The sequence below is a fragment of the Dipteris shenzhenensis genome, chromosome 14 (assembly GCF_047967505.1).
Source record: "Dipteris shenzhenensis isolate YYH24624 ecotype China chromosome 14, Dip_SZ_1.0, whole genome shotgun sequence".
NCBI lineage: Eukaryota > Viridiplantae > Streptophyta > Polypodiopsida > Gleicheniales > Dipteridaceae > Dipteris > Dipteris shenzhenensis.
Window position 1 is genome coordinate 15,770,366 of NC_141609.1, and position 22,701 is coordinate 15,793,066.

Genomic DNA, 22,701 nt, shown 5'->3' on the forward strand with positions numbered 1-22,701 from the left:
CATTCATTTTAGCATGCATATCATTCTCTTTTTCTTTTACAAAAACCATGTACGCAGAAATTGCAGACTTTATTGCTTTACCACATGTAACATCGGATACAATGGGGATAGTCTCCCCTTTATTCCTGGCAACTAAACGCTGATTTTTCCCCCTATGCACAAACTCCAGCACTCTTTCTGGAAGAGTCAACTTCACTGCCTTGTGATGAAACCAAGGCATTCCCAAGAGTACATCATGATGTTTCAGTGGAGAAATGAAGAAGTCTTCCTGATCCACATAACTCTGTACATGAACACGGAGCTTCCCTATCAAGGGAGTGACTGGCACAAGATTCCCACAGAATATCTGATCGGCATCCAAAGCCCTGCCCAACTCCTCCGTCTTTATTCCCAGCCTCAGGGCTAGGTCCTCTGATATGAAATTATCAGTAGCCCCTGGGTCAAATAAAATTAGCGCTTGCTGGTCTCTGACTTTGCCCCATGCTAGCAGCAATTCTCGTTCTTCTAGGTTTGAAACATGACCCAGTATGTCATGAATTCCTCTTGCCATTGGCTTTTGCGGTCCCCGTGGCTTCTCTGCCTCTTTCCCCTTCGAAGTTGAAGGCTTTTTTGGGCACTGGGCAGCCACATGCCCCTCTTTGCCGCACTTGAAGCATTTCCCATCTCTACGGAATTCAGCTATCTGTTTAGGGGTGAATGGAGATTTGCCTTTATAAGTCTTTGAAAACTGAGTACCCCTCGGCTTCTGTGGTTGAAACCCTTTCTTTTCAACCTTGGGATACTCTTTCTTTTCTGATTTTAAAAAATCAGTTTTCTTTCTTTCAGCACGTCCTGCATGCAAGGATAGTACTGTAGATGGATCTTGTAACGGCACAAGACTAGCCACTGAAGTTGAATGCATAAGGTCTTGAATGTTCTTTGCCCCCAAAGCATTCACTACTGCCTGGATTCTTGGACTGAGACCTGCTCTGTACTTTCTTATTTGGGTTCCTTTGGAGATCTTTTTGAAAGGTGCAACCTGCAAATAAGCATCCCAAAACTTTTGGTTGTATACATCCACTGTATCTCTTGCATCCATATGCAAACTGTCCCAATCTTGAAGAACATGGTCTCTAAATTGTTTAGGCATAAACTGCTGGTAGAAGGCTTTCTTGAAGTCCTTCCACTTCTTTGGGGCTGACCCATTTGTGGTCTGTGCACTCCACCATGTACTAATTGTCGCTGTCAAGTGCAAACTGACCATTCTTAACTTGGAGAATTCTGAAAACTTTTTTGTACCGAATGCAGCATCAAACTGCCTGATGAACTGCAATGCTTTGTTTGTATGACCAAACTATCCATTGTAGGTCATAAACTTGACAGATTTACCTCCCTCTTTGAATTCCTTGGTCTCTCAGGAAGACTTACTCTTCTTGGACTTCTTGTGTTTCCTTCTTTTCTTGGATGGTTTATCTGATAAAGAAGAAGAAGATACAGAAGTCGAATTCGAGGTAGACGGTGATGGACTAGGAGATCGGTGATGATGCCTCGATCTCTTCCTGCTATGAGACCGTCCCCTATGAGATCTCTCTTTCTCTGGCTGTACACGAGAGTGCCTCTGGCATGGGCACGTCATATACTGCATTAGGCATAGCTTGTGCTTGAAACAAATGTTGAGTCCTTGGATCCTTTCTGAGATTTTCCATCTCTTGTATACGAGTGCGTACCATCTGCTCAAATTCTTGCTGAGTTTGTTGCACACTTCTCTGATTTGAATGAGCATCCCTAGCTTGTGAATCCCATTGGATAGGTGATTGAGCCATTTTCTTACAACTCGTCTGAGATCTGCAAATTTCTCACACACACACTGTGTATGCAACTGATGCACGCTGCCTTGTTGGTAAACTGAAAGGAAAGAATAGAGTGAACACAAACTCAGAATACTTGCATATAGAATGAAGAAGAGTGAGGTCCTTATGTAGGCACCTCTTACATGCTCACTGACATCACTGATGACTTCAGAGCTCCACAATCATCTCCTCAATCTGCTCCTAGATTCTCTCAATCATCCTATGTGGCTTACCACCACCTAACTGTGCTTATGGGCACCTCTAGCACTCACACATAGAAACCAAGGTGTGCCTGAGGCATACACCTTGAGATATCCTAACAAACCTCTCCTCAAGGGAATGCCTCAGGCTATGTCAAGGATACAGCTAGCACAAGGTGTCTCATGCCATGTCATGCTGGTCATGGATCTATCAATGGCTAGGATCTCAAGCTAGCAAGGGTTCCCATGGGTGTAAGGTAAACAAAAGGGATACAAAAGACCTTCCAATGGTTATCTCCCCTGCATGTACATGCACACAATGTCTGCAGGAGGTACCATGGAGCAAAACACATACACATGGCCTACATCATAAGGTGACCAGAGGTGTTTACAAAACACAATAGTTTATTTCATTCATTTTGGAGGACTATCCAGACTGAGTACCTTGACTCAACATAAAAAGAGAGATCTGGAGCATACATAGAGATGATTTAAAAAGCATAATCTTCAAAGGATGCCTCATCTTGTGGAGGCACATCAACTGAAAGTAGATTGGCATTTTCTGTCTTTGAAGTTGCTTCCTTTTTTGCTCTGCAAAACTTCTCATGATGATTGTTTTTGCCACAGCGTTTGCATGGATTGATTTTGAAGCAGTCCTTTGAGAGGTGATTTGTCTCCCCACAATGATTGCAAGGTGAAAACTTGCCCTTCTAGATTTTTATGGCATAAGCCGTGTCATTGCCTTTCCGGGGCTCCATGTGCCTTTCTTCTTCTTGGAGAGCAGAGATAATATCTTCAAGATTAGGATTAGGAATATTTTTCAAAGTGGTAACAATATGATCATAATCTTCAGGCATACTCTTAAGCAACACTGCCATAGCATCATTTGTAGTGATAGGAGAGTTGATAGAAGCAAGTTGAGTCATAAGACTCCGCATGTAATTGACATGGGCAGCCAAAGGAGTGCCACTAACCATGTTCAATTCAAAGAGAAAAATTTTAAGTGATAATTTTGAGATGTGAGAGCTAGCACCAAAAATCATGTCAAGCTTCTGTCAAGCTTTTGAAGGAGACTCTAAGTTAGAGATGTGATGAATATAATCATCTCCGAAAGCAAGAGCAATGATACCATATGCTTTCTTCTCTCTAGCGGAATCCCTTGCTGGGAGTGTCGGAGCTGAGGATTCTCCAGCATTGGAGGCTGTAGAAGAAGAAGTTGAAGTCGGTTTGATAAGTCCCCAGAGGTTTTCCCTCATCAATGCAAATTTCACCTTCATCTGCCATGTGTGGAATCCCTTTCCATTGAACTTATCTATATTCAATATGGTAGCCATGAGAGGGTCTAACCCAGATATTGGGCAGTGTCTTCTCTCTTACTAGGCTAGAATAACAATTGAAAGGCTTCAAAATATAAGCATTTAATGTAGCAAAGACTAGTGACCAAATTTCAATCAATGATGCTTTTTCTTACATGCTTCACAGAGGTGGCTAAATGAAAGCTTTCCAATCAAAACCAGGTATAGCAACTCAAAGCAAAGCTGAAGCCACAGTTGTACTGGTGCTATTGAAAACTTCAAAAACTCAGAAATGCTAAAGTAGCATCTTATGTAGCATCACTTTCAAAAACTTGTTAAAACTGTCAAACAAAGGACTGAACTTGGAGGGCTTGTATCTCACTCTCCAAAGCAAGGAAAAAGGGGGTTTCTGAGGCAAAAGAAAGCTTATATACCACAGAAGGTCCACTGAGGAGAAGGGCGCAAATCTGCGTCAGAGCGCCATAGCTTGCCTCTTCATTTTCGACTGGTTTTTCTTTGTTTTCAGCTTGAATATGCAGCCATTGCTGCTCAGATTTCAGCACAGGATAGCTCAAGGTATGGAGAAGCTCCCTCTAAAAGGAATTAGAGAAGCATGGAGCAGTCTCAGAGAAAACGTGGAAGACAGGGTCGATGATCTACGTGAAACGACGACGAGCAGAGGCAATGATTCGTTAAGTCCTTGCAGCCAAGGGTTCGCCCCTTCGAGGTGTATCTCCAGCAGGAAGGGCATGGAGAATGGCAGAGAAACGGAGGAGAACATGCTTAAGCAAGATTTGGGAAGAAGAGGAAGAGATGGTGAAGAAGATGGAGAAGAAGATGATGATGTGGCAGAAATGGGATCAAGGGGGATCAAATGGCTCTGATACCATGTTGGTAAACTGAAAGGAAAGAATAGAGTGAACACAAACTCAGAATACTTGCATATAGAATGAAGAAGAGTGAGGTCCTTATGTAGGCACCTCTTACATGCTCACTGACATCACTGATGACTTCAGAGCTCCACAATCATCTCCTCAATCTGCTCCTAGATTCTCTCAATCATCCTATGTGGCTTACCACCACCTAACTGTGCTTATGGGCACCTAACTGTGCCTCTAGCACTTACACATAGAAACCAAGGTGTGCCTGAGGCATACACCTTGAGACATCCCAACATGCCTTCGCTTTTCAAAGAGAAAATTTACCTCAACAAGAGGTGTTTTGCATTCACAATCTATGCCAGTACTGGCTGTTAGCTCAAGGCATAAACTTAAAGCTGTGTACTTCTTTTTTGGCAACTGCAAATAGCTTCAAAAAGCATCTGTTTTTCCCTCTTTTCACTACTCAAAGGCATGCATACTCTTTTTCTGCAAATCTCTAATTTCTCTGCTTTTTTGCTGCTTTTCTGACAGTAAAAGTCTGACAGGTAGGTGAAATCTGCTAGCAGAAACAGTCTCTGCAACTGTCCTAATCAGATGAAGTAATTGACTGGTTACTCTAACCAAACTAACTTGCTCTAGTTTGGTTAGTCTGCAACTAGACTAACTGGACTGGTTACACCAACCAAACTGGTCTGGTTAGGCCAGATTAACTGGACCAAAGTTGAATTAACTAGATACTGGTTCAACTAACCAGAGTTAACTAGTTGTAGTTAACTTAACCAGGGTTTCACTAACCACGGGTCAACCAACCAGGAATAATTGTACCAGGGTTAACTTTACCATTGGCCTGCCAGGCTGGCTGCCATGTGTCTGCTCTTTGCACATGCTTGTGCCATGTCATCATGCCACGTCAGTTGGACCTGCTGGCTGCCACATCAGCTCGCACGTGTGGATGCCACATCTTCTGTGTGCCACGTGTCTGTTGAATGCCTCTGCCACGTGTCCACCCTGGCTGGCACCCTAGCCACGTCAACAAAAGCCACGTATGCCTGAGGTTTCAGACCTTGGCTAGCTCGGCAACATCGCATGTCGCGGGAGCCTATGTGAAGGTATGTCTGTGTCAACCTTCCCCGTCTGGCGATGTCTCCAAGCATTGGTTGAATCATGACGATCGCCGTTTACCTACCCTACATGCCTGAGCCCACGCTCCCTTATAACTCATGGCCTATGCTGCCTCCCTACGACGCCAAAGCAAGCCTTTACGGCTAACCAAGCATAACCCAAAACACTGGACAGAAGCACCGAGATGAAAGCAGTGTAGAACGTCCTTTAATCATCAGTGATGGTCATCCCCAGCACCGGGCTCAATCTCACACTGGTATTCTCCGTTCACGTCCCGCAAGGCGTGTGTTCACTCAACACCTTGATGCTACGCCACGCATGCTACGCACGCAGAATCGAATGGCATTCATTCAAAGTCCTTGTCGGGACTCTCCGCTGCCCACAGCGTCGCTCATCTGCCTAGGTGCCTCTGTCTTCTTCTTTAAAAATGCTATGACTGATAGCTGCTAGCACTCGAAACGCCAAGTTAGCCCATTGCTCTACACAGGCCAACATACTTCTTCGCTTGAATCGTCACCTTCTTAAGGAAGAGGGTGAGCCTATGGCTCTGATACCAATGCAATTGCTAGCTCTCTCTCTACAGATCCTCACGCTCAGAATTTACTGTAGAAATACTCATAAGAGCTCTCTCTCTCTCTCTCTCTCTCTCTCTCTACACACTGCTAGGGCCCAAGACAACATATCAGGCTGGACCCCCCCGAAGGTATTTTATTTCTTGAAGAGAGAATCTGTTACAAGAGTTCAGCGTAGAGCTTTCTAATACAAAATCCAAAATGTGAATGAATAATTACAAGAGCTTCAAGGTCATTTCAAATTGGCAACATGCCACTTGTCTAAAATCTAGACTAAGTCCTATTACATGCCACTAAGGGCCACTCTGGAGTCTTCAAAGCACTTGGTCACACGAACCGCCTCCTAGATGCTTGTTAGGCTCCCATAGCGCTTAGGAAAAATAACTCTTCCTAGTACCTGCAACAATTAATTAAAGCGCACCACCATGGCACCCATTAATTGTTAGCGCTTTGCATGCAAATAACACACTGTGGACTAATTCTAGTCACAGTGGGCGTCCCCACTAAATACATGTGCACACATAACAAATATAAAAGATATATATTTATTCTTTGGTTGACCGGAGTCAACACTCTTGATCATAATTAAGGAGCTTTGACCAAGGGTCGAGGTGCCTTAATTATAGCCAAGTCTCTCCAACGGAAGTTGGCAGAACTCTCCAACCGAAGTTGGCACATCTTGGTTAACCATGGTTAACCGTCTTGGCGCATGCCAAGTCTCGTTGACCGAGGTCAACACTCTCTGACCGTAGTCAGCTCTGTAGTTCTCTAGTTAACCGTAGTTAACCCTCTTGATAATAAACCAAGTCTCCCCGACCGAGGTCAGGTTTACTTGACTAGAGTCAAGTATCTGTGACCGTAGTCAATTCTTTTGACCATTAAAAGAACTCTTTGACCATAATTAACACATATAAAACTCTTTAATTATGATCAAATAAATGGTCAACTGTACTTTGACTTAGGATATTTACATTGTGGTGACATATGCTCTATTGCTTGCATCAAAGGTGGTTAGGCAATGCACCTGTTCTTGATTGCCAAACACCAACAGGGTGGGTTGCGCTAACGTCAAACGCAGCTCTTTCATTCATTCACCAAACAAATCTACGTAGTGGACATGAGTGCCAATTTTTAGCTTCCTTCGTTCATTTCGTCACACGCGTTGATAGAAGCCATGGACTCTCCTAGCGCTCCATCAATTTCCTGCGTATCAATCGACCTGGATGGTCTGTGTGATGGTAATTTATTATTCTCACTTGGATCATCCAAGGCTTGAGAAAACCTTTAGTCCCGCTCTAATACCAATGAAACCTCAGGCGTAAAAAAAGAATACAGTAGAGACACTATCATTTCTCTTCCTTTCTTAACAGAGACACTAGGGCCCAGGGCCCAGGACAACAGTCGGGCTGGAACCCCCCCCCAGGATTTTATTACTTGAGAGAAGAAGGAATACATGAGTTCAACGTGGGAAGTTGTTCATACATATCCAAAAAACGTGAATGAAAATCATTACATGAGCTCTCAGGCTTCCCTTCTTGGCAATAAGCCACTTGTACTTTACTTTCCTAATTACATGCCAGTAAGGGCAACTCTGGAGTCTTCGAAGCACTTGGTCATGTGAACTGCCTCCTAGACTCTTGTTAGGCTCCCTAGCGCTTAGGAAAAATAACTCTTCCTAGTACCTGCAACAATTAATTAAAGCGCATCACCATGGTACCCATTAATTGTTAGCGCTTTGCATGCAAATAACACACTGTGGACTAAATCTAGTCACTGTGGGCGTCCCCACTGAACACAAGTGCACACATAACAAATATAAAAAAATATATATTTATTATTGGGTTGATCGAAGTCAACGCCCTTGATCATAATTAAGGGGCTTTGACCAAGGATCGAGGCGCCTTAATTATAGTCAAGTCTCTCCAACCGAAGTTGGCACAACTCTCCAACTAAAGTTGGCACATCTTGGTTAACCGTAGTGAACCCTCTTGCCGCATACCAAGTCTCGTTGACCAAAGTCAACTCTCTCTGACCGTAGTCAGCTCTGTGGTTCTCTGGTTAGCCACAATTAACCCTCTTGGTAATAAACCAAGTCTTCCTGACCGAAGTCAGGCTTACTTGACCAGAGTCAAGTGTCTTTGACCGTAGTCAATTCTTTGACCATTAAAAAAACTCTTTGACCATAATTAACCCAGGTGGAAAACTCTTTAATTATGATAAAATAAATGGTCAACTGTACTTTGACTTAGGATATTTACATTGTGGTGACAGTTGGCTTCAGTCAATTGGCTGATGCAGTCAGCTATTTGCAGGGCCTATCTGGGGCTGTTTGCCCCCCTCATTGCCCTTCCGTTCTGGCCATTTCTCCTCCATCTTTACCAGCCTGCAGCCACTAGTTCGAATTGAGATACATGGGGAGTTTTCAGCTCAGTTCTTGATACACAAACACAAGAAGAGGGCTGTGTTACACTGAACCACCCAGCCTCGAGCTCTCGAGAGAACGTACCCCTTGTCTAGCTTTTGTAGACTTTAGTACATTCTTCGAAGGAGCATCTATTCCATTATCCATCTCTCAATTCTTTTGAGAGGAATACGAGTCAATCATTGCATTAGAGGTGGACTCAGCAATTTCAACCCTCTCTTAGTTACGTAAGGAGGCCCCCATAGTCCCAGTCACCTCTCAGTTCCTTTGGGCAGCATCCTTTTCAACTGATTCATTAGCTCCCATGTGTTGGGACACATGCACAGTTTTAGTAGCTCTCAGCATCACTCTAGGTCTTTGGGAGGAATTTACATCCACAGGTCTAGATTCCAAGAGGACAGTGGAGCATTTATCCCTAGCAGTTATCAGGCTTTGTGGAATTTTCCAGTGTTCACAGCTGGTTGCCTAGGCGTAGTGGCTTCGTTATCACCCTAGTAGTTTATGGTATCGTGAGCAGTTATGTGTGAGTGGTTCTTCCACTGTGGGGTCACAGTGGTCGGTGCATGCTAGCAGTTGATAGCGAGTAACCTTTCGGAGTTTCGTGCCTTCGTATCAATAGCCCAATCAATCCTCAGCACATGCTATTCATGTTTCCAGGAGCCTATTTGAGTTTCATGCCACCCAGTGATTAGGTCGTTTGTAGTAGAAGAATGGTGGGATGATTGGGATGATTACAGTGTGGCTTCCAATCTTCGGGACAGTAAGGGTTCTGAGGAGTCTACATTGAGCCAAAGTTTTACCGCAACGGGTTATTAGTTTTGCAGGAGTGTACATCAGTATAGTCACAGTTCCAGTACCAAAATGCTATTCCCCATTTATTTAGGAGGACAGTCAAGTTTCAAGCCGCAATTAGTGGTCACTTGGGCCATCATAGATACCATTGTGCGGAGGATTGGCAGGACCAAGCGGGGCCAAAACAAGGCAATAGAAGGCGGACTCCTGGCCGGACGTGATCCTCCCAGTTAGGATGACCAGGTCGGCTGGTCAACTAGTGGACTAGTTTAGTTGGTTGGCTGGATTAGGTTAGTTGACTTGTCGGTCAACTAGCTGACTCAGGCAGCTATTTGCAGGGCCTATACACGGGCCTCTTTGCCCCCCTCATTGACATTTAGTTTTGGCCATTTCTAGCTTGTAGTCAGCAGTTCGGGCAGAGACCCACACAGACAGAGGAGGCAGTCAAAGGAGGAGACAGAGGAGGCAGTCAAAGGAGGCATTTCTAGTCTTGTTTCAGCAGGAATGTAGCTCGTTCTCCACAGTCGCAAACAGGGGAGTTTTCAGCTTAGTTTTGTATGCCGATTTGGCATTCATGTATAGTCAGTCGTTAGGGCGTTTGCCTCAGCATTTATATATTATAAATTAAGCAGTGTACAGGAGCTAGGAAGATCTCGTGTTTGCTATTCATCTTTTAGGACATTTCTACAGAGTAAGTTCCTTCATGTTATACTCCTAGAGGGCCCTCTGCATGCAGGTTAGTTGGGCCATCAGACATGCCAGCCAACCCTTTATTTGGACAACTTGAGAAGGTGGGTTGATCCATCTCTATGGCTGTCCCTTATATTTCTCCTACACAGTGTTGGAGTAGAAACAAGTTAGTTTGATGTGTTACCTTTGATGCTAACAGTATGTTTGGGCAGATCTGGATCGGGTGAGTCTAGTCGGGTTTTTTAGACCTGGGGGTCGGCTGAATTCAGTTGGCTATTTTAGGCTCTTTTGGGGTCTATAAAAGCGAGGCCATTTAGGGCTCATACCCCATCGGTGGGCAGTACAGCTTGCTTCAGGGTATCATCCAGGAGGATATTGAAGTAGCAAGGGCAGTGGCTCCATCAAGGGCTGGGTTCACATCAGCAAGAAAGAAGGGATCACAAAGGTGACTTGCGCCTTAGTCTGGGCTGCCTTCATAGCAGCAAGGAGTTCAAAAATCCACAGCAAGCATTGCCTTACGAGAGGTTGTTCAATGTCCAGGAGGATCAGTCAGAAGGCGTGATTGCGAGGTACACATATGCGGTCCACACAAGCTCTATGTGAGCAATGGAGACCAAGCACTGTAGAGGTGCCAAGGATGGAGGAGAATAGGCCACACTAGTCAACACTCAGTTGATAGAGTGCGGCACACTAAATATCTCTTTTGTATATGATTGTGTCTACATTAGACAAACATCTAATTTGCTGATTTTACATCTTCTCTCTCTTGTGCGTTGTTTATTTACTTTCTGCACATCCACGCATTGCACTTAAGAAAAGTGAAGTGTGGATTTGAAATCTACCACTGTGTGATTCCTAGGCTCAATAACTCTCTTTGGGTTAGCTTCCATTTGTGTGTACGCTCTAGTTTCAAACACTTTTGACGAAACATAGGGAATCCCTTTGTAGATGACACATGAAGAAGCTGAAAATGAGGAGACTGAGAACTTTTTGTATAAGCAATTGTACTAGAAATATGAAATCATGCAAAGATGCAACTTATAGAGATCTTTATCATGACAAGCGGTCTTGCTCAACTCCCTGCCATGCAAGAATTCACACAGAAGTGTTTAACTACGGAATCCAAAACTTCTTTGCTTTGTGTACTCAACAAACATATGTGCAAGCCAGTAAGTAGACAATGCTCCACAAGAGATAGAACCAACAATATATATAACTGTGTGAAAGGACACAAGCATCTACCAATGTAGGTGGAGTCGGAGAAGGGTACCCGCATTATCCTTTGTGGTTGCTGTTAGAAATGACCATAACAGACGGTATTGTGCAGTGGAAGGCTGAATAGATAGCTTAGGAATTCACACAGAAGTTTTTAACTACAGAATCCAAAACTTCTTTGCTTTGTGTACTCAACAAACATATTTGCAAGCCAGTAAGTAGAAAATGGTCCACAAGAGATAGAACTAAATATATATATAACTGTCCGAAAGGACGCAAGCATCTACCAACGTAGGTGGTGTAGAAGAAGGGTACCCGCATCGTCCTTTGTGGTTGCTGTTAGAAATTACCATAATAGACGGTATTGTGGAGCGGAAGGCTGAATAGATAGCCTAGGAATTCACACAGAAGTGTTTAACTACGAAATCAAAACTTCTTTGCTTTGTGTACTCAACAAACATATGTGCAAGCCAGTAAGTAGACAATGCTCCGCAAGAGATAGAACTAACAATATATATAACTGTCCGAAAGGACGCAAGCATCTATCAACATAAGTGGTGTAGAAGAAGGGTACCCGCATCGTCCTTTGTGGTTGCTGTTAAAAATGACCATAACAGACGGTATCGTGCAGCGGAAGGCTGAATAGATAGCCTAGGAATTCACACAGAAGTGTTTAACTACAGAATCCAAAACTTCTTTGCTTTGTGTACTTAACAAACATATGTGCAAGAGAGTAAATAGACAATGCTCCACAAGAGAGAGAACTAACAATATATATAACTGTCGGAAAGGACACAATACAAAAGGAGTGCATACTCTTACCAAATCGTGGTCCTCGGTCCTTACCCTAAAAGGTGTTGTCCTACTACCTCCGTGGCATTTCTAGATCCCTGAGCCTGCATGCTCCTCGTTGAGCTTCTGTAGACTTAGTCACCGTGCCTTGATCCCTGCACCTTGCTGCAGTAACTGTCAGCAGGGGTGTGCAGCCCCCTCCTAGCTTGGTCTGCAAATCTCCAGTCCCTCTTTGTCCTCCTGGATGTAGGCCCTAAGAGTACTGATCTGCTGCTCCAGTCTGCTGGTTGTTTGCTGCCCAAGTGGATGGATTATCAGCGTCAAGGGATCGCTTTATATAGGGTTTTGTAGCCCCCCTTATGGACCGACCCAATAGGGTCTTATTTCACCGACCCAGCAGCCCTACCAACCGACCCAACCTGGTCTGTAAAACTGACATGGTGGGCTCTCAATTTGAGTGCCTTGCAGGCCTTTGCCTTGCCACGTGGCAGGCTGCCACTGGCCCAGTCAGTCCTGCCTATACACTGACCTGATTCTGGCCTGGATCCTGACCGAAAGACACCTCCAACCAAGCACCTCTTTACTATATCAATTCCACCTCCTGTCAGGGCCTTTCCAGCCCGTAGATCCCACGCTGCAGGTCCGTACAGACACTTTGCTCCCACTTCAGATCTGTACAGTTCTGTGCTGGAATCTCACCTGCAAAAGGGACGCTGCGACATGCAGACCCAAGAATCCTGTCGAAAAGGGAGGTCTTTTACCTCATAGTTTGTAATATCCAGTTGTTTCTGAATGTCAACAATAGAGGTGAGTGGTGATCGGCGAACAAAATTCATTAGAATCCATATTTCAAATCTAAAGAGCTATTTTACATCGTCTAGTGGGGATGTTGTTACAGTTTGGTGTGTTAATCTCTTGTCTGTAGTCTACTGAGTGAGGGCCTTTGTTGTGGGTCCACCCGGAGTGAGGATAAGGTGTGGGTTACAGTCTTCTGTCAGCAAAGGGCGGGGGGGGGGGGGATGTTTTCAAGCAGATGAGAGCCAGAGGGGGCTAGAGACAGGTTGGCCAGGGGCCAGGCAGGTGCCCTACCAGGCCCAGCCAAGTGGCCAACCTGATGTGGCTGACCTGGGGAATAGGTGGTCGGCCCCTGCAGGGGGTACTTGACGTATTAATAGGGCTTCCTTCCCCTCATTTAGTGCATTCAATTCCAGTTCTGGGCAGCTCCTTTGGAGCAGGTACAAGGCACCCCTTGCAGCAGTCTTGGCACCCCAGAGGAGCTGCCTGTTGAGTACCACCTATTGGAGCATATCTGAGTCCTTCCACTCATGTAGTTGTAGTGCCTACGTGGGCCGACTTCTCCCTGGCTGTTACAGCAGTTGTTCATGCCTCTTTTCATGTTCCTTTTGCATCTCTCTCCTTCAGTTGTGCGCTTCAATTTGCTGTCTATCTTCTGCTTCATATCTTTTCATGGTACCAGAGATGCTGTAGTGCATGGGAATCAGAACTGTATATAGGCTTGTTGTTACTCAGCTCGTAACAGTCAAGCTCTTCTTATTTGACTACATAGTTGACTACGTGGTTGGAATCACACACTTTTGATTGAATTTCTAAATGTTTGAAAGCATGGGTCAAAAATGTGTGTCAAACTTGACCATGGCTTGCTATTTTGCCACCAAGAATGGGATGAGATAGTAAACATAGCAGATTCAGACATTTTTCTTGATCCAAAGAGGAACCCCTAAGCTTGTTATGCTATTTTTGTCAAAAAGGAGGGGGCATTTATAACTAAAATAAGGGATTTAAAAGATATGCATGAAAAATTGGAACCTTTCTTTTTTGCATTTATTGAACGTTTGGTTGCAATTATGATTGAGGCTGTGTATTGAATGTACTCTAAAAAACATGTGCAGATCCTCGAAGCTCCAACATTACCATTTTTGCCAAGAACTACTCCACATCTACCAGAGTTTCAGGTGCTTCATGTAGGATAAAATTCATCTGAAATAGGATTCATGGGAAAGCTTTTATTCATGGTGTGTGCGTCCCTGCCATGTCCCTTGCTTGTGTCCTTGTGTCTTTAAACACATGCATGATCATGCATGCATCTGGCTTGAGGAAGGTGACTCTTTCATCAACTGAAAATTTGGCTGAAGAACTTGCTCTTAACACATATGAGCAGGAATTCAATTTGAGAACCATGGAAAGAGCCTTGATACATCATGAAGCTGCAACACGTCTGCAAGTATTGTCTACAAACCTACCCCTTGTCTTTACTTATTGAAACCTCAAAATTTTTTTTTTTGCATGCGACATTTTGGCTGTCAGCTGACTTTTTTTGTATGGCTATACGAAGATCTCCGATCCAAGAGAGAACAGAGAAAAGGTAGTTTCAGCTGAGGCAGAGTTCAATTTTGCGACTGCTGCCCGTGCCTGCCCTCCCAAGTATGGATCATGACTCCTTTTTTCCTCTTTTTTAATTTCTTCCATTTTCTGCTGGGTAATAAGAGAACTTACAAATTTCCTATTGCCTGATTTGAAATGTATGCAATGAGTGTGGTGACCATCAAATATCAGTAGCTGTAGACAAAGGAATGATAGCCTAGTGGTTCAAGGCTTTCACCCCTAACTGCAGAGTCGTAGGTTCAAATCTCGCAGCCGCTGGTGGTAGGAATTTGCCTAGATGTTGCGGGGCTTGGGCTAGACTGAGCATTTTTGATGGGGTCATGAGCCATTTGTTTTCTTGGAGGCGCAACATGGTGACCACCGGAGAAATTCCGGAGGTACCCTTGCTTGCGTGGGTAAGCGTGCCCTTAGTTACTCTGCCAGCGGGGGGAGTTCCTTTTCTTTCTTCGGTAGTTGGAGAATATATGTTTAGAGACACATTACCTATATTGCATGCCGATGTTTATTCAATATGTGCAGGATAGCAAGCTCTGGGGAGCTAGCAATGATGCCAAAGTTCAAGGCCCGACCACTTAATAAGAGAGTAAGTGTGGATTGTTTTTTTAATACCAAAGAGTTACATTTTAAAATGTGTGGAAATCCAAAAACTTCAACATATATGGAAAGAGTTTCTAGTTTGGAGTGTCCATAACGATTTTTGTGTGAAACCAGATATTCTCAAGTAGAGGTGATGTGGGCATTTTCCCTGTGGCAAAACGGCAGGCCACAAAACCGCAGGTTTGTTCATCATTGTTTGTGCGATATGGTCCAGAGAAATGCAACCTAGACAGTGTGTAGGAGATAAATACAGTTTCAATAAGTATATTTGTGCAATTACCTCTTGTTCCAGGAGTTCCATTTTGCAACTGATGAACGTGCACAGTTTCACAATTGCGTCTTAGGAGAACAGGGAAACATGGTAAGTGCAACAATTTCTCAAAAATGCTGTTTTTGTATTAAGTATTTGCAGCAATGAGATTCAATAGATTGCAATGTCTTTGCCGAAATGTGGCCTTTTGTTTTTTAATCAATGGATGTTTGCTTATTTCTTTTCAAGTGTTGAGTTTTCAGTCTACTGTATCTTTTGTGTCACCTTTTGGTGAGAGATTAATGTCTTTTTGCCGAAATGTGGCCTTTTGTTTTTTAATCAATGGATGTTTGCTTATTTCTTTTCAAGTGTTGAGTTTTCAGTCTAATGTATCTTTTGTGTCGCCTTTTGGTGAGAGATTCCAAGTATACGTAGAGAACGTGTGGTTCAGTGTCAAGGGTTTTTCCCTTGAGCTTGTTAATTCTTCTCTGCAAGTCAAGCTGGACAAACAATGTATAATGCAGATGTTAAGCTCTTCGAGTATGCAAGCTCGAAAGGAAGAATCTGGGCCCAGACCTGCTGTTGCAGAGCCTCTTTACCTTTCAACAGAGGTGAGCTGTCTCTTGGATGACGTAATTGGCTCAGGGTGGGTCTATAAAGAAATTCAATCCCAAGGAGGTTTACTTGTGACTGAAAATGAAAAAACTAGAATCTCTGATGCTGAAGACTTATTTTGTATGGCTGGTTTCTCAGATGTAATATCCTTAATTGTTTCTTGTAAAATTATGAGTGAGCATTCTGGATTATAGTGTTTATGTTTTCCTCATCACATGAAGTGTTCCTTTTGAATCACAAGGAGCATAGTTTTGGCATTCAATGTTTAGAGCTTTCATAGACAAATATCTTTGAAATATAAAGCCAGGTCTGTTTTGGTATTGATTTTCTAAGCCATAACAGGGGCAACAGTGTACAGCTCATGAAAGTGTACAAGCAGAGAAAGATGTAAAGGAAATGAGAGGATTTCAAACACAACCCAGTCCTTGCAAGTATGTATAGTCATTTGAAGCAGCAGTTGGCTAGACTGATGATTTGATGCATCGTTTTTAATGAGAGATTTGATGAAAGTCAAATTATAACTCATTGATAGGAAACAGGTGTGTCTATTATAGGGAGTTCATCTATGCCTTTGTGTTTCTCATGCCTCTCGTCTTGTCATGCCTTTATTCCAGCCTGCCAGTGCACAGCACACAGAGAGCTAGGAAGCCACTCACTGAAATTCAACAGTTCGTATTCCAAGCAGAAGCACGAGCTCCATGTGGTGGACATTTTGAAAAGAAGGTAGACTTTCTATAATAGCTTTCGTTCGCTCTCTTGTGCAATTACATAATTTGGATGGTTTCAAGCTCTTCCTCTTCTTCTATGAATGCTGTATTTGGAGGAAAGAAAGGATAATTTGCATCAAAGGGATCAACTAGAAGCTGGAAGAAAGGCGAGTCTAGTTATTTCACTAGCTTGGTGTTGTTTATCATTATATTTCTTTTGATGTGCTGTGGCTCATGTGTCTCTAGTGCATATGAAACAACTTTCTGAAGTTTTGAATGATGCTATCCTTAGAGAGACCTTGTGGTAATCATGAATAACCTTGTTTTGGCAGGCTGTGGAGGATGGAGCTATGCTTTCTTTTCTTCAATCAAGGTCAGTATTGCATTTTTGATTTACCATTGGTCACATTATGTGATGAGAGTTATCCTTAGTAGGACCAACGTTTTGTGAGAATGTAATGCAGGCGAACTCAGCATCTGGTTCAACCCATGACTCCTCTTGTCACACGGCCAAAGGATCATAGACAACCACACAAGCTGTCCTTTCCTGCATGCTACATGAGATGATTGCTTTTAGTTATGTGAGCTTCCTGGTTTTAGAAGATGGGGAGTGGTTACTTGAACTTGTTTATTATACTGTTGGTATTAAAGAGAAAGACAGTCAGATCAATTAACATATAAAAAAGGGCAACTTGTTCTTGCTCCATGTACTTGGAGAAGTGTGGATCGTGCACTCCATTGACAGTAACTGCTGGTTGCTGAAAGTTCAAATGGGAAGTAGAGCCTGCTGAATAGCATTTTGGTGCAGGAGAATGTATGATCTTTATGTAAGTTTCTATACATAAATTTGCTAGATAATTGCGAAACGTTATATTGATTTGGGATCCTCATGTGACAATATGCTTATGATGAAGGCGTGTGGAAATATTTTTTTAATGGAGTGTCTAATCTTGCAATTTCCTTTAACCCTAGCCATTTGCAGAAAGAAGTTGCATTGCTTGTTTCTCCAATTTCTTATTGCAATAGACAATTATACAAGGAGAGCAAATTTGAAAGTTGCCACAAGGATGTCTCAACCAATGCGTCAATCATGTTTGCAAACAACACATAGTTGGTTATTGTGTTTCAAATTGTTTTTGTTGGAAGATTGATTCAGTAAATTTTATCTCCAGCTCAAAATCTAACGGTATGGCCATATCTCAAGAAAAGTCAATGTAACAATCTTGTGTAACTTTTAGTTGCAAAGATTTCCTCAAGTTGACTTGATATGTATTTATTTGTTTCTCACTCTAAAATGAAGGTTGTTTATCCAAAAGTATGTTGATTACAAGGACAATGGTTAGGCTGCCTTGGAGGAATGGAATGAGGGAGGAGTTTAGCATGTGCGTGCTTGCTTCATACAAAGGATTAGAAGTTTGCTTTGAAGGGGGTTTTGGGTGGAGAAAGGTTTGGCAATAGGAAGTTAAATTTTTGTGCATTGGTGTTGGGCGATGGGTTAAGTTGAGAGGTGAGGATAGGTAGGATTTCAAGGAAACAGAAGCAATCATTAGGGATACGTTGTCACAGTTGTGTTTTAGAGAGCTGATAACGATAGTAATGCAATTGTCTAGAGAATTTCTTGTAGTAATGTTGTTCATGAAATGAAGATATCATAATTCTCAAATGAGGACCCTTACAACACTTAGGCAGACACTGAGAGGGAAAATAATATGAGAGAATGAACATAATCTGAAAGAAGGTTGTGGCTGCTAAGGCTATGTTGCTGCTAAGGCTATGTCTCTACATCTTGGCAGGTGGTCGAGGTATATGAGTTGGATACTTGTAGCTCTATCAAATCACATATTGCATGTATATCTTGTGATCTTGAATATACAAGTACATGTATGAAAATGGCAGAGTCTGCCAAATTTGTTGAGATAGTTTTGTGTTTGAATATGGCTTGCCATCCATGGCTTTGCAAAAACAATTACCAAGGGCTCTTTAAGATCAACCTTGATCTTAGAGAACACTATGATGTCATCAAAGAATGTGTCAACAAAGGCTTTGTGCTATTTGAAGATTTTGTCCATCATCCAATATTTTTTTATTTTATGACATTGGAATTTGAAGATATGCAATGCTTGTTCTTGTAGGTTCCTTGCTACAAAGGAGTGGTTGCCATTTCTTTTAATTGATAGGTTCTTGTTGAGAGTCGTGGTGCCATGAGCAAAAGAATAGAGGCAAGGTATGAGTAAAGGTACGAAGGCAAGAGCAGGCTACCACATGGCAAGGATGTTGGGTAGTGGGCAAGCTAAAAAGGCTCAAAGGTAAGTGACATGGCAAGCTACAGGTAGACCAAAACAAGTTATTTCCATTCCATTAGAAAGGTGCCCGTATGTAGTTAAAGTACACATCTTCAAGGTCCACATGTCACCATCAGGTTGGTACAATCCACCTATAACAATCACCCATACCACTCTAATGTCACTCTCTTTTCCCCATACAATTTGCCTCTAGCACCATGCAAACTCAACACTTGCCCTTGATGCTGACTTGGCCTATACTTGAGTCATATCATCAAAATGTAGGGAGTCCCCCTTAATGTCTGCCTAGCCTCTAGCATAGGCAGTGTCATAGGGTGTAGGCTAGTACATGCCTTGTAGGCAACACACACAACTCAATGCATTCTTTTTAGGCTGATGTCGAGGGAGAGAACCTAAACACATATTTAAAATAAATTTCCATTCGATCCCTTAGGCTCAACGTCCTTTTTTTGATCCATTTTTTGCAAAGTTTGCCTCATCAGTCTAGCAATTTCTTTTTGTGTGTGCAAGCTTGTTACTTTGTGCACTTTTGCTATCCCTTGCTTCAACAATTCTTTTCTTCTTCATCACCCATCTTTTCCCATATTGTGCATTTGGTTCTTTTGTTAAAGAAGACCCTATATGATGCTCTAGTATGCTCTGGTTCTTTCTTCTCTTTCACCGGTTCACCAATGCAGTCATGCTCTCACCCTTTTTCAACTCTAGCTTGTAAAATTGCTTTAGAAGATTAATTTTTTTGAGTTCTTTGCTTGTGATCCAAACAACCGGTCTAACTCCTTCCAAGCTTGTTTTGCATCCCATATGCTTGTGACATGATGCAATACATCATCATGCAACCAGTTTGCAATCATCCCTAGTGCTTTGTTATTCTTCTTGTTCCAATGTGCGTCCTTACTCTAGAATATTCTTTGAAATCTCGAGAGTAGTCCTTCACTATACCCTTCCCCACATAAGTCAAGCCAAAAATGGTTGCAAGGAGTACTAGGAGGCATGTACATGAGAGAGGAGATGGCATGGCTTTAATACCACATGTTGGGTAGTGGGCAGGCCAAGGGGGTTTCATACACTTCCACTTGTAAATTGGTGGATGGTGCCCCCTTCGTAATGTTTTCAAATCTAAAAATCCAATGTGGAGTGGACGAGTGAGCAAATGTTTTTGGGCGTCCAACTAAGCGTTCGGCGAGTAATGACCAATCCACGAAGTTTGTGGGAATCGAACTCAAGAGCCACAACCTAAACTAGTAGCCTTATCAGCTGTGCTACCCCTTTTTAGATGAAAGTATTGCAACGTAGTTATTAATTAAACAATCGATCTCCGCCCTCTTGTGAATACAAGCATGGATGGGCAATAAAGTTTTGGCCAGAACAGGGTAGACCCGGTTTTGGGGTTTCCCCTAGTCCGTGGACACATGTGAAACCCCCCTACATTGCAAGATAGAGGTAGAATAAAATAAGTTATTTCCATTCCATTAGAAAGGTGCCCATGTATAGGTAAAGTACAAGATCATCCTCATTTTCAAGATCAAAATGTCACCGTTAGGTTGGTACAATCCACCTACACCAATCACATGTTTCTAGCTCATACCACCCTACTACCACTCTTCCCCCCATACAATGTGCCTCTAGCACCATACAATAATGCCTTTAGCATTCTAAACTCAACAAAGAAGACATTATCCCACATGTGAACAAGTGATGTAAGTATGTGTCCACTAATATAAAAGGACTATCATTTTCATGCAATAGTGTAATGCAAGCTCTCAAGTCTAACAGTACAAGTCTGAATTTTGTAACCTATTTTACTTAGTCTAGCTCTTGGTAGTGGATGCACATAGGGTTCATCCATTGTAGACTAGTTTAAAACACTTCAAAGATCTTGAGGCGCTCATGTTTTATCTTGGTAAAAAAGCTTGATCATATTTTAACATGGCACGGAGACAATATCCCATAATTGAGCAACCAAGGTAAGCACGTGTTTACTTCTATAAAAAGGAGGTTATTTTTATGCAATAACGTAATGCAAGCTCTCATCTCTTTATGAATACAAGGTGAATATAATTCATCAGGCTTGCCCTAAATTTTGTGGAAGTGGGATAGTCTTTAAATATGTTGTGTTTCCACATACAGAATTGAGTTATCAGACCAATATGTGTAGTTAGTTCTAGTATTAATTGTCTCAGAGTTGTCGTTTGTCCATATGTGGTCAATCAATGATCCATAAATTGTTGTTGGCTTACTTATGAGTTGTTTGAATGTGTTGGAGAGCATGTAGTCGTCTAGTATTGCTTTTGCTTTAGTTTTTTTGTTGTAGTCAATGTTAAGATTGTATGTGATTGTTTGCTCAAGAATTTGTTGTAGCAGTTGATTGACAATGTATGTGATTGTCTGCTCAGGAATTTGTGTAGCAGTTGATTGATTGTTTTCAGTAATGATTTGATGTTTGTTTGTGGTGGCTTGTAAGTGTTTGCGATTGCAATTTTTTTCCCTCGTAATTTTCAAAGGTATGTGATTGTTTGTTCACGAATTTGTTGTAGAAGTTGATTGATTGTTTTCAGTAATGATTTGATGTTTGTTTGTGGTGGCTTGTAAGTGTTCGCGATTGCAATTTTTTTCCCTCGTAATTTTAAAAATTGTCAATAGGCATTGACATCCATCATTGAAAAATTCGTTCGTGTATTCAATGGACAAGTTTTTCTTGAAGTATGTTGAAATTCCTACTCTTGTCAAGGATGTAATGGAAAGGAAGTCTAGAATTTGTAGTTCGTCAGCTTGTCAAAGGTGTGTTTCTTGTGGACAAATTATAGTTGTAGTCATTAAATTTGTGGAAGTTATTAAATCTTGAGCATGTGAATGTGCATACCTTGTGTTCAAGGATTGCATATTGATAGTATTATCGTCTTTATTTTAAAATTGTGTATGTAGGAATTTCCATCGAGCTTCTGTTTCGTTCAAGACAATCTTATTGACTTTTATGTGCTTGTGCTAGGTTTGATAATAGAAACAAATTTTCAGGGTCATGAACACGCGAGACCGCTATATAAGTCAGTCCATGATTCTTTATGTTTGTTGGATCAAATGCGAGTGATTCCATTGTTAGGCCTTGTGCACGATGTTTAGTTCTTGCAGTTGCTGGTTGAATAGGAAATTGTTTTTGGCAAACCGAGTTCAAGTGGTTTTTGCCAATTTGGATTTCCCTATTAATTTTTAGTATTGGTGTCCATTGGCTATTGATTCCTTTTTCATACAAGTTCCTATTTTGCATTCTTGCGTTTGTGCCTATCTTCTTGTTATGGAACTCCACCCACATGACAAATGGTTTTTCCAGGATATTAGAATTCCTAAAGATCCTGTTTGCCCCGTTTACAATTCCGTCTGCAACATCTAGGTTTCTAGCACATATCTCTTCTATCATGCCTTCTTTTAGTTTTGGTTCAGTGTGCAATCCAGCCATGGATTTGGGGTCCTGAGGAATAGCAATTTTTATATTGCACATGTAATGTCGTATGTCTATTGCTTTGATAATGTGAGGTTGTGTTTCGAACATTTGGAAGACCAGATTGTTGTGTGCATCCTTCATTGCAATTGTGTAAAATAGGTGGGGCGTCTCTATTTTATTTTTTGGTTCCCTTAAGAAATTATTGTTTAGTAATTTAAGGTCTTCTGTCATTTGAATGCCAATTCAAACTTTATTCAGTATTTCGAGGAAGTGTTTGTTTTCTTGTCACATTGGTTGTTGCAATTCATAGTATTTAACGTATTCTTTCTAGAAACTTGCCATTAGTGCGAATGATGATGTTTGTTGTAGAAATATCCATGAATCTTTTGTGAGGCTTGCTTGGTCTGCAGAGGTCGCCGCATAAGAGTACATCCAAGCCTTTGAATGATTCTAAGTGGTTGTGTTTGATTTCTCTCATTTGCATGTCTGTTGCAATAAAAGTATTCAATCCAACAAGCGAAACTTCATCGAGAACTATCAATTTGACATCTTTGTATTCTAGCAATAGCTCTTGTAGTTT

At 42.1% G+C, this 22,701-nt stretch overlaps 1 protein-coding gene across 9 annotated transcripts in view; it reads left to right on the top strand.

Annotated features, from left to right (window-relative positions):
- Positions 1-17,320, top strand: part of LOC147894249 (protein TPX2-like) — a 54,131-nt gene extending 36,811 nt beyond the window's left edge. For 3 of the 9 annotated variants that reach the window (XM_087385207.1, XM_087385208.1, XM_087385209.1), the window contains exons 12-23: positions 13,721-13,783; positions 13,990-14,052; positions 14,164-14,252; positions 14,733-14,796; positions 14,925-14,990; positions 15,103-15,171; positions 15,561-15,671; positions 16,018-16,106; positions 16,290-16,397; positions 16,489-16,549; positions 16,715-16,755; positions 16,847-17,320. In XM_087385207.1, coding sequence (XP_087241333.1) covers positions 13,721-13,783; positions 13,990-14,052; positions 14,164-14,252; positions 14,733-14,796; positions 14,925-14,990; positions 15,103-15,171; positions 15,561-15,671; positions 16,018-16,106; positions 16,290-16,397; positions 16,489-16,549; positions 16,715-16,755; positions 16,847-16,949 — 927 coding nt within the window. In that variant the 3' untranslated portion in view covers positions 16,950-17,320. The remainder of the gene's footprint in view (positions 1-13,720; positions 13,784-13,989; positions 14,053-14,163; positions 14,253-14,732; positions 14,797-14,924; positions 14,991-15,102; positions 15,172-15,560; positions 15,672-16,017; positions 16,107-16,289; positions 16,398-16,488; positions 16,550-16,714; positions 16,756-16,846) is intronic. The other 6 variants (XM_087385210.1, XM_087385211.1, XM_087385212.1 and 3 more) reach the window with 6 other exon arrangements.
- Positions 17,321-22,701: the final 5,381 nt, after the last annotated feature.